The 11,791-nt window shown below is 33.0% G+C and overlaps 1 protein-coding gene across 1 annotated transcript; it reads left to right on the plus strand.

The window, feature by feature from the left end:
- Positions 1 to 6,186: 6,186 nt before the first annotated feature.
- On the plus strand, positions 6,187 to 10,429 carry LOC148599102 (uncharacterized). Its single transcript, XM_088561680.1, has 3 exons — positions 6,187 to 6,609; positions 7,448 to 7,471; positions 9,658 to 10,429. The coding sequence occupies exons 1-3, from the start codon at positions 6,324 to 6,326 to the stop codon at positions 9,939 to 9,941; spliced, it is 594 nt and encodes a 197-aa protein (XP_088417806.1). The 5' UTR covers positions 6,187 to 6,323; the 3' UTR covers positions 9,942 to 10,429.
- Positions 10,430 to 11,791: the final 1,362 nt, after the last annotated feature.

Here is an 11,791-nt window from a genome sequence, read left to right on the forward strand (position 1 = left end):
AATGTTTTTTTATGTTTTATTTGTGCACAAACAGACCTAAAAAAAACGGGAAATCTGAATGCTGTAAATAAAGAGAAAATAAAATGGTTTTCTAAGAGACACAAGTGTCCGGGTACGGCTGCTGTTCACATGTACAGTATATTTTTGAAAAAAATACTTAATCACCTTAAGATTGTCCTATATTAAACTGCAGATTTAAAACTGTAGAAATACTGAAATACAGTTGTTGTAAAAACTAACTAGTCTATGCTTGTAGAATAACGACTTCAAAGTTTCATGGTTTTATCTTCTATAGCTGATGTGTATGGTTTCAAACATTGACCAGTAAGAATGAACCTTAGTTAATGTCAATTCAACTCACATTAATCAACCTTGTAAACCATTCGAAGGAATTTATCTTAGAATCATAATTATGATAAGGATTCCCTTGGTTCCCTTGATTACTCTTCATCATATCTCTTACTAGGTGTAGTACTAACGTCAGTTGAAAAACCGTTATGTTCATGTTAGGAACCCCTTACAAAATACCACTGGAAACAATCTTTTCTGTCAATTAATGAGGCATATGTTTAGATGTTTTAACTCGTGTATTTGTTTCATGTTTTAAAGATATAAGCGGGCTTTAAAACTAGGCATAGAAAGTCAAGCAATGGTCGGTTCAAAAAACGCATGACCTAAACCCCCATTAAATAGGCAATAACCATCTAAAAAATAATGGTACCTGGCTCCCCTAAAAAAGTAGAGTCCGAGTTGCTCATTTACTTTTGTTACTTTGTATATATATCATTTTAATTATATTAAGTTCTTTGTGGTTATCTGTTTTCCATGTCTGGTCTTGGTCCCTGCATTATATTCTTTTGATTTCCGTTGGAATCTTTGTTCCCTTTTGTGGTTAATTTAATTCACATTTATCAATCCTGTAAACCTTTGGTCTTTCATCATTAATAGAAATCTACCCCTTTAAGATTACAACTGAAAACAATCTTTTCAACAAATTAAAGCCATCAAAGATGAATAAGTTCAGAACTGTGTATTAGTTTCATGTTCTCAGTAAGAGATTATTAAAGATATCAATGGGGTTTGAAACTAGGTATTCAAAGTCAACCAAGGGTCTGTTGATGCAATACATGTATAACTTAAACCCCCATCAAGTATAATATCTGCGAACGAGAATGGCACCTGACACCCACAAAAAATTCTCAAAATAGTATACCATCATTTATGAATATGTGGTAGGTGATTGGGAGTGAATTGCGTTGTATTTTGAAGAAAAGCTAGGCTGTCTGTTTGATTAGAAACTAAATAGATTTTTGCGTTTATTGAAATGTACTTAACTATTTTATCTACATGTATCAGTTATTAGGGAGGCGTGGAAATTAAAAACAAATACAATAAAAATGAAGCAAACTTTTAATCTCCACGGAAACATATCTATTACAAATAATGACAAAAAGCCGTTTTTACCAAAAATCTTTTTTTCACTACATACACAAATTATATCAAATGCAATTGCAATTTCCAAAAAGACAGTTGAAAAGTTAATCAACTTGATTTAAAAGAAAAAACTTGACGTTTGTCCAATTTCAATTCAATTAAAATTTATTTACAGAATCAGTGGGCAGTTCCAAGGTAACTTATCTGTAATTACTAATTTTTTTCTCACATTGTTTAAACAATTGATAAAGCGGTAATAATGACTGCAAAGATTACGACTATTAGGAAAGACTGAATTTCTAAATGCACACAAAGACAAAAAAGTATCCCACAAAACCCCCTTAAAAAAGAAATTATCGTACTTCAGGAAAAACTCATTGGATTCCTGTCTTGTAAGGTATGGACAGGGATAACTACAAATTAGTTTTCTCCTACGAAGATTGATGGTATACCATATTATACTACACGCAATGCAGTAAATTATATATTCATACGAATACGCTTGATTTTTCTAAATTAAAAAGAAAATCAAACAATGATTTAAAAAATCAAGGGAACCAAGATTTAAGCGGAAAAAAAACAATTCCAAGGATAAAGGCTAGACAGGAACGCAAACATTAAAACAACATGAACAATTAGGTATGACATTTTAATATCCATGATAGTCTTAAAAATGTTGTGTGCTCCCTGATATGAAAATTGGAGGAGTGTATACTGCTTTTAACTTATTCTTCTATCATTGCGATTGATTACTACTTCAAATATGTGAAAATATCAGATATAATACAATATTACAAGAAAAGGTACAGTGAATATGTGAAAGAAACAACAGTCCCACCGTAATGAAAATGTCAGCCCAAGGTCACCCATAGGTCTTAATTAACGCAAAGGAACCCTCACACCACAGGGCATGCTGTAACTTGGCTTCAAAATATCATTATATATAAAGAGTACTATATACTCAAGTAACAATAAAATGAATTGTCGTTTGTTTATGTTTATCCCCCTATGTTAGGTTTTGTTGTTTTGTTTCATCAGTCGTGGTGCAGTTTTTCTTAAACCGTTGCTCTCCTCGACTTAGTATACGATTATCGGTATAAAGAATTGAATGTGCAAATATAATAGTATTATGGGTTTTTATTTCTATTGTTAAAAACAATACTTAAGATAATGTATGGGCGAGCACACCCTTTCTTGGTATGAAGAAATGTTACACTGTTGGTTCAGTTCAGAGTTTAGTTAAAAATTTGAATACAATCATGCCAAAGTATGTAATTAGTTCAATGTCGCAGCGACAACAATGAAGGATGAAGTGAAGATTTTAACAAAAGCAACGAACAAGATAGTATTTTTCTACTTTCATTCACTGTAAAAATAAATACTAATAAACGGCCATTTTCACCATTTTCATAAAAAAGAGAAGAACAGCAGACTCATCGCAACTTTTAGTCACATATATACTTTAGACAGAACACTAGATGTCAGCCATATACAAATGTTGTAAATTATTTGGTACTTATAATGCTATTCGCACGTTGAAAAGAGTAACAAATGGTCAGCAGCATTATTACTAAATAGCAGAAATAATCCCCCGACCTAAAAAACAAAATTATCCAAGAGCTTCTTCCCCATTGTACTCGAACAAAATCATCATTTCTTTGAATGAAAATGTTATCTCTTGTTCTTGAACTGTTAATCTTCCAGTTTCTAGATCAGTTTAGTAAAAATCTATTTCTGTTTATTTCGTGATGTGTTAATTTGTTTTAGTATTTTTTCTGATCAAGAAAACTTAAACAGATACAACATACACCAAATAAATCCTGAACGTGGTAGAAAATTATGCTTCTGCAGTCAAGGAGGGTCTCCGCTTCTACCACGGCACTTGTTACTCCCGTAGTGGTATAAATTCAATGTGGATCCTAAAAAATTCGAAAGACCTTATGGAAACCCTCATTTCAAGATTTTTATCATAATACAATAGCATAAAACCTATTATTTTTTCACTCTTTATACTTCTATTCCCCATACTCAGTTGTAATCCCGACTCAAAAACATTATACATCGTTTCGTTTGGCTAGATCCTTTAATTACAGTTTCCGCTATATAGATGACGCATCTACCCCAAAGAACCTGCCTTAAATAAATAATTTTTGACCTAACTATTCGACAAACTTTTCATTTCGTATTGTCAAATTTCCTTTCATCTGAGGCAATATCTCTTTTGCCCCTTCGTATGGAGTTTTCATATCCTATCACACGTTATGCCAGGGCTTACCGTTGCTACGCAGTCTTTTTGTATCGCCCTAGACATCTTGCAATTAGTAATTGTCAATAGTTTTCAATTACCATCGATCTCTAAGTGATGGTCAGTAATGACTTCACAATGTCTGTAAAATTCTTTTTTATCAATTTCTTTGTAATAAATTCAAAATGTTAAACAATAATGCGTCATCTATATACCGGAAACTTAGATGTCATGATCTAGCTAAACATATTCCTTCTTTATGATCAGATCAGCTATAAAGTCAGCCTCATAATAGTGAAGTAATAGGTAAGCAAGTAGACGAGCACACTTTGTTACCATCGGCATGCCGACCGTTTGTTGAAAAACGCGTCCACCACACTGGACAAATATGTTAACGATTGAAAATTCCAGCATTTTGAAAACATCTTTTTTGGTATATTTTGGAAGATGTTTGGGATTGTTTTTATAAAGTATGATGAATCTCTACTAAGAACTTCATATTTGTATTTAGGTGTACCGTCTTTCTGGGGTAACAACGATGTTTAATGTTTTTAAATCGGGATTTTAACTGAGTATGGGAAACAACAGTATAAAAAGTTGAAAAATCATAGGTTTTAATAATATCATACACTGATAATAATCTTGAATTAAAAACTTTCGAAGTTATTCTTATTTTTGCAAATATTTTGAGAAATAAAAAACAACTTCTTTCTGTTGCCAGATATAATTCGTATATTTTAAAATAGATCTTAGAGTTCTTAGACAGACTGAAAGTCACAAGAAATACCAATAAATGCATGGCAACCAATGTTGACTGACATCTGGAAACGCGGAAATTAATATCTGCAAAAAAGTTGGTTTGCAATTTGTCTGTGATTTCTAGTAATTGATAAAACTAAACGAGATGACAATGTATGAAAAGTAAATCAAGTCATTGTATGTAGTTTAAAAATATATATACTTAAACAAATAACCAAATAACAGGAACAAAGAAACAGGCAAAGGGGCATCCTGGACTCCACTAAAAACTGGTAACATGGAAGACATCTGCCGGTAGGGTAAGGATGCTCTTCTAGAAATACCCACCGAAGTGCATATAAAATGTCACGTCCATTGTATCAATACGTCTTCCCCGGGGCTCCGAACACAAACGTGTACGGGTCTCAAATTTTCCGTTTCATATCTAATGCACATCAAATAACGTATACAGCTAAGATATGAATACAGAGTCGCCTTTCTCTTATTTAGAGATGATACGAAACCGATTTTCTTCTAATGAATACCTTTTTAATTACTTTCTACACCGTAGAATCTGGTTCAGGATCTTTTTATTCGTAAGATCACGTTGGGCATTAAACTACTACGATTTCCTGTGATGTGTCTTTAAGTTTCTTGTTAGATTATCTTGTTATTATTATGTTCATGCATAGCCTCCGATTTACAGTTTTCATAGCACTTTCAAAGAAACACTAATTGTCATAATATAATGATCTGGGGTCGCATATATTATTCCTTCCCTAAACAAAATTATTGAGAATGAAAAGTAAACACATCCAAAATCTGGCATGTAGAAAGAAAAAAGCACATATCAGATAGTACATGCTAATGTGTAGTTAGTAATCACAAAGTAGAAAAAAATAAGAATTTAAAGAATATCAAATTGTATTTTATTTCGCTCGTTATTAATATTAAATTACTATTATTTTTTTATATATTAAAAGATGCAACTGAAAACGGAAATGATTAATGTTTGTACACCACTTAAAAAAACAATTCCTAGTATTTTTCGTTATATTACAATCACTTATTTTATTGAAATGTTCATGTACATTTATTTTGTTTAATCGTGAACAGTTGACTAGTATGAAACTACCAATAAAACATGATTTTCATGACAAATCAATAAAAATCAGAGTAAATATCTTAACAAATCTGGATTATTATTTGTGTTAATTGCTGTTATTGTTTCGATACAGAGTTACAGGGAATAAAGAAATGCTGTCACAAACAACGAGTTTGGCCCTGTTGAATCCGTTGTGTATATCTTGCTGCTGATATTTTATGTTAAAACTGGTTTAAATATATACACACACGTGATCTTGCCAGAATATATCAGCAGTCGCTAGGGAATATAACGGAGTGTTGTTTTTTTTTCTTTTAATTTCGATAGACTTGCATATTTTTTTTAAATCAACAGTTTATTACAGACAACGACAACTTAAATAAAATTGAACAATAACAGAACTGATCCTAGATTTAAAAAAAAAGCTTAGGTGTCGGTCTTTTTTCAGCGCTTAATCTGCTATGAAGACGGCCTTACAATTGTGCAATGAAACATGTTGACTGCCAGTAAATTCAGAGTTATGCTTGAATGGCTTATATCTTTGTATATTTGCCAAGTATGTGTTAAGGCATCGCATGAATTTCAAATAAATGAATATTTATCGGTTGGATTTCGCAATGCAATTCTGTTTTGTATCATCTCTAAATAAAATGACACACCCTTCACTGTCATTTAAGAGAAAGGCGAATCTTTGTTTATATCTTAGCTGTATGCGCTAGTTTGTGTTCGTTAGATACGATAGGGCAATTAGAGACATAAACGCGTTTGTGTTCGGAGCTCTAGTGAAGACGACGCAATACAATGATCAAATTTTTCAATGTAGTGCTTTTATGGCTGTTTTTCATTTTCAATTCTGCCTTTACTGCGCCAATGGATATTCCTCTACTTTCAAAGTTGAGTGCCCCTCTAAAAGCTGAACTCGATATCAGTGAATTTACAAATCAAATTATGAAATTATTCAATAAGGAGATGGATAGTTTAAAACAGGACATGCGTAAAGCGATTGACCAGGGATTGAAGCAAGCAGAGATCGGGTTGGCTGTAACCAATAATGCTTCTGTTTTGAAAACAATAACTAGATATTTAAGTAAGTGATTGTGGTATTTTCAAACATATGATAAATTTTAATTGTCAATTCCAGAAGAGTATTACTTTTAATTTTATTTCGAATGAAATCACAGATGTGAAAAACTGTCTGATCAACATTATGTGTACTGGTAATTGTCAACAACGAAAAATATTAATTGGACGAAAATATATTCTTTAATTCATCGTATTGACAAAGAGAATATATTGGCAGTTGCCGAGAATATCACTGATTTTTTGTCCTTTTAAATTCAATTATCTGATTTATTTTTTTTTAAAATTGACAATTTATTACAGACACGGTATTATCTGCTCTATTCCATTCATCATGAACTCGTTGATCTTAATGGTGTTTGCATCTGCACCATGTAATCGATTTGTTCACCGCGTCATAGTTCCTTTTTCCACTTTCGTCTTCCTCGGACGTGACATTTAATATGCATTTCGGTGGGTATTTCTAGAAGAGCAGAAGATGCTTACCCTACCAGTGCATCTGGTTTATGTTTCCAGTTCCTAATGGAGTCCTGGTTGCTAATTTACTCGTTTCTTTGTAGGTGTTATTTTGTTTATTTCATGTTCTTTGTTGTATCTGTCTATTTTCCCTTTCTAATCTTAATATTTGAATTTCCACTCCGATTTTGATTCCCTTGAATCGTCTTTCATTACTTTATTAGAATAATCACTTTAGTTATTTAAATATCAGGCATTATGCCACTGTTTGTTCCATTTTTCGCTTTTGTTATTCATTTTTGTGTCTTTTTTATTTAATGGGAAGTGTTTGTGATATTTTAATCAATCTAAACATTTTGGTTTATTAATCATAATTGATAATTTTTCAGAAAGCAGAGGGAAATCACCCGGTTGTAAGTATATATATATATATATATTTATTTATCCCCGGCTGGGTATCAATACTTAAATTTTATTGGTTAGCAACATGTCGCTCAAAATTGCATATCCGGATGTTGCCAAGCCATATCCACGGGGAACGTCACGCGCACTGCTGACAGTATTTCCATCCTCAATGAACACACAGATGACTGAATTCAGAAATCAACTGTCCGAAGTTATTCTAAATGAGCAACTTTGATTCTGTTCCGCAAATGCCGGTATTTCATAGATGTTACACTGGATCTATCAACATCAACATTAGCCACAACAAATGAACATGAACTCCGATTTTAGCTCAAAATTTAAGTGATTGATTTATAAAGTTTTATTGTAGAATTACTTGAAATTCCTCAATGAATGATGAATTCTGTACACTCCATATATCCCGAGTAATTAAATGTGGTACCTTTTAAACGAAAGAGTAATCAAGGGAACCAAGGTTATAGCGTAATCAAAAGAATGTAATCCAAGGACAAAGACCAGAAATGAAAAACAGACATACATAACAAAGAACATAAAGTAACTATAATCATACATACAAAGTAACAAAAGTAAATGAGCAACTCGGACTCCACTAAAAACTGGGAGCATGGACCAGGTGCACCGGTAGGGTAAGCCTCCTTTGCTTTTCTAGAAACACCGCCGAGTTGCTCATAAAAAGTCAAGTCCGGGGTATACAAACGAGGAAAGGAAAACTATGACCCGTTGAATACATCAGTTTTCATTGTGCTGATGGATAATCTTTTGATGCCATTAATTTGTCCTATTTTTCATGCATGATTTTTTATGCGCATGACTTAGCTTCGTCGTCATCATCGTTAATGGAATTTCTGACCTAGTTTAGTTTTGACGTCATATCTCTTCCTCATGAACTTTTAACGTCTTTGACGTACCGCTCGAGACGTTGACCGACAAAAACAACATTGTCGATTTCCATTCTTATTTCAATAACAACATCTTATATTTGGGTACATGTATGGTTCTACCAAAGGTAGTACCCTACATCCGGTAAAACAAAAACACTCAAAATTTGCAAATTTCATTATATTTTTTTTTTAAATACTTCCAAAAACGTCACATTTGCGTTACATTTTTGTTGAATATCCCTAAACAAAACGCCACTTTAAGCTTAAAACCGAGGATAAAATCGTCATGGAGATTTAAAACCATTCAGTACTACCGTACACCATTCGGCATCATCTCTAAGGATACTTATAATATAACAAATGTTCCCGCCAAACAGACCTTAACATCAGTAGCACGAAAACAAAAGCAATGAACATCAACGCTAACTCTTCATCAAAGATCAATATCGGAAATACCTCAGTAGAGTTTGTAGAAGAATTTACCTACTTAGGAAGCTTGATCAGCACTGACAACGTCGCTCCAAAGGACATCAAAGCTAGACTAGGGAAAACACGACAGCATTTTCCATCCTGCAGCCTATCTGAAGATCAAACTTAAACTCGTTGAAAACTAAGATCAAACTCTTCAACAGTAATGTGAAATCAGTTTTACTATATGGATCTGACTGCTGGAGAATCGCCCAACGCGACCTAACGATAATTGAGAGTTTTTACTATGGATGCCTACGGAAGATATGCAAAATCTTTTGGCCGAACAAAATCTCAAATATCAAACTGCTCCAAAAACAAATTGCAAGAGCATGTTTTTCGTATGGACCAGCAACGGTTACCTAAAGATGGACCCCACCTGGAAGGCCGAAGCTTGGTAGGCCAAAAACAACTTGGCGAAGAACAGTGGAGGCTGAGCTGAAACACGGTAGATATACGTGGGGATAAGCCAAGAAGATAGCCAAAGACAGACCAAGGTGGCGGGAAACAATTGCAGCCTTATGTCTCACCGGAGACGAAGAGGATTAAACCTAAAAAAGAAAGCAACAAAACTTTGCAAAAAATGAAAGAAATAGCTTCTTTTTTTTCAATAAGTGTCAATGCTTTTTATGTAATTTATTTCTCTTTAACCGCTGAAGTTAATCAAAAACCAGCATTCAAATTTGAGACTGGATATATCTACGATACGAGATAAATAAACATGCTTTGAAAATAGAATTTGTCATGTGCCATTCACTGCGTGGTGCTTGCGTGGACGTATTCTTAAATAGCTTAAATAACATTGTTATATTTACTTCTTTAAGGCCAGAGTGGAATTCAAACATTAACATACAGCAGCTCACCAATGGCAGGCAGACGAGCGAGCTACAATATCAAGTTTAATCCACCGTTTCCTGAGACACCGGCACTTACACATGGTTTTATGCAGCATGATATTTCAAACAGCGCCAATCTGCGTGTTCATGGAAATGTATTAAACCTCAGTAGAGACGGCTTTACTTTGAATATATTTTCTTGGGGAGATACGAAAAGTTTTAACACCTTTGTTAGTTGGATGGCTTGTCCAAAACATTTCTGGGTGCCTTGAAGATAACTTTGTGAACTTACATATTGCCAATATGAAAGACTGAGTGTTAGATATTTGATTTGAATAGTACCTTTTTGTTTTTGTTTTTTTTTTTTTTTTTGTTGTTTTTTTTTTTTTTTTATTTTAAATAAAACTGTTTTTGAATTATTTTATACATGACTTTAAACTATGTAAATAACAATATACCAGCTAACATTGACAAAAACAGAAGTACGATCAGGATTAATATCCAGATTCATAGAGCATCTAAGCAACATTAATTCACGACGGTTTTTGTTTTTTGTTTTTATTTTATTTTTTTTTAATTTATTTATTTTTTTTTTTTTGGCTTTTTTTTTTTGTTTTTTGTTTTTGTTTTCGTTTTGGTTTTTGTTTTTTTTTTTGTTTATTGTTTAATTTTTTGTTTTGTTAATTGTGTTACATGACCATGTTTGGGGCCGTATACGCTTTATTAACAAATAAACGTTTAACGATATATCAGCAAAAAAGTCAATCAAAACGCCTTTTTTTCACCAACATCACTTCGGCTCCTGCGTATGGAGTGTTCATATCACAACTCTACGTTATGCCAGAGCTCGCCGAAACTACGCAGACTTTTTGTATCGCGCTAGAACTCTAATAAATAGGCTTCTGGAACAGGGTTATGTTGCTACAAGATTGAAGTCATCACTACAGAAGTTTTATGGTCGTTATCATGAACTCGTGGATCGTTATGGTGTATCCATCAGCACCATGAGTACTGATTTATGAGCAACTCGGCGGGTGTTTCTAGAAAAGCAGAGGACGCTTACCCTACCGGTGCACCTGGTCCATGCTCCCAGTTTTTAGTGGAGTCCGAGTTATTCATTTACTTTTGTTACTTTGTATGTATGATTTTAGTTACTTGATGTTCTTTGTTGTGTATGTTCTTGTTTTCCATGTCTGGTCTTTGTACCTGGATTACATTCTTTTGATTACCGCTATAACCTTGGTTCCCTTGATTACTCTTTCATCAAATCAAGTTATTACACGGTAAAAGTGATCAATCAGAATATGCCTATATATTTGTATATTTTACTCGCTTTTATTGTAACAATTAACTATTTTCCTGTTATTATTTTTTTTTTTTTTGCCTTTAATATTGTTTGAACCTAATCCATATTTGAGCATGATTTTGAGTTTTCCTGTAACAAATTCTTGACTCCTAGTAAGACCATATAGATGAGTGTTTATTTTGAAAAAACAGTGACATTTTATGATTAACAAATTCAGATTAACTAAAAACAATTTGATTATTTAATATAATTGTAAACATCATGTCATCATGTAGAATGAACTTCCTTAAACGTTCAATACGTGACCGTAGTTTCATTTAAATCGACAAAAGCCGAACCAATAAATCAAATGACTACAGATACGTGTAAATTTTTAACATTTCGAAAACCACACAATAAGAATGTAAAATGTATTTCGCTGAATAAGGTTAAACACTCTTCTAAGAATTCGAGTGATCGTCAGATTTCTTGCAAATTAGAAATGAAAACTATTCTTTATACTTAGCAACATATTACAATGAAGTCTGACAGTGTGGTACTTTTTCATACTCTTACATACGCATTATTCGTTATTAACAACGAAAGATTATGAACACTACGCCTTATGACAATAAAAGGATAAACCAGGAGAGATTCCCTTGCTTCCATGTCTTGAATTATTCCGATACCATGTTCACCATATCCAGTTATTCCTTTGCCTATTAGCTGTTGAGGAAATTTCTATACCTTTGTTGACCACATACAATTCAAAGCATTTAATCGCTGCTTCCATGGACCCCGTGACCATACTTAAAATTGTTTAATAATGGAAGTTGG

Source organism: Perna viridis, chromosome 14 (assembly GCF_037379345.1).
Source record: "Perna viridis isolate PV_CMFRI_1.1 ecotype Kerala chromosome 14, ASM3737934v1, whole genome shotgun sequence".
NCBI classification, from domain to species: Eukaryota; Metazoa; Mollusca; class Bivalvia; order Mytilida; family Mytilidae; genus Perna; species Perna viridis.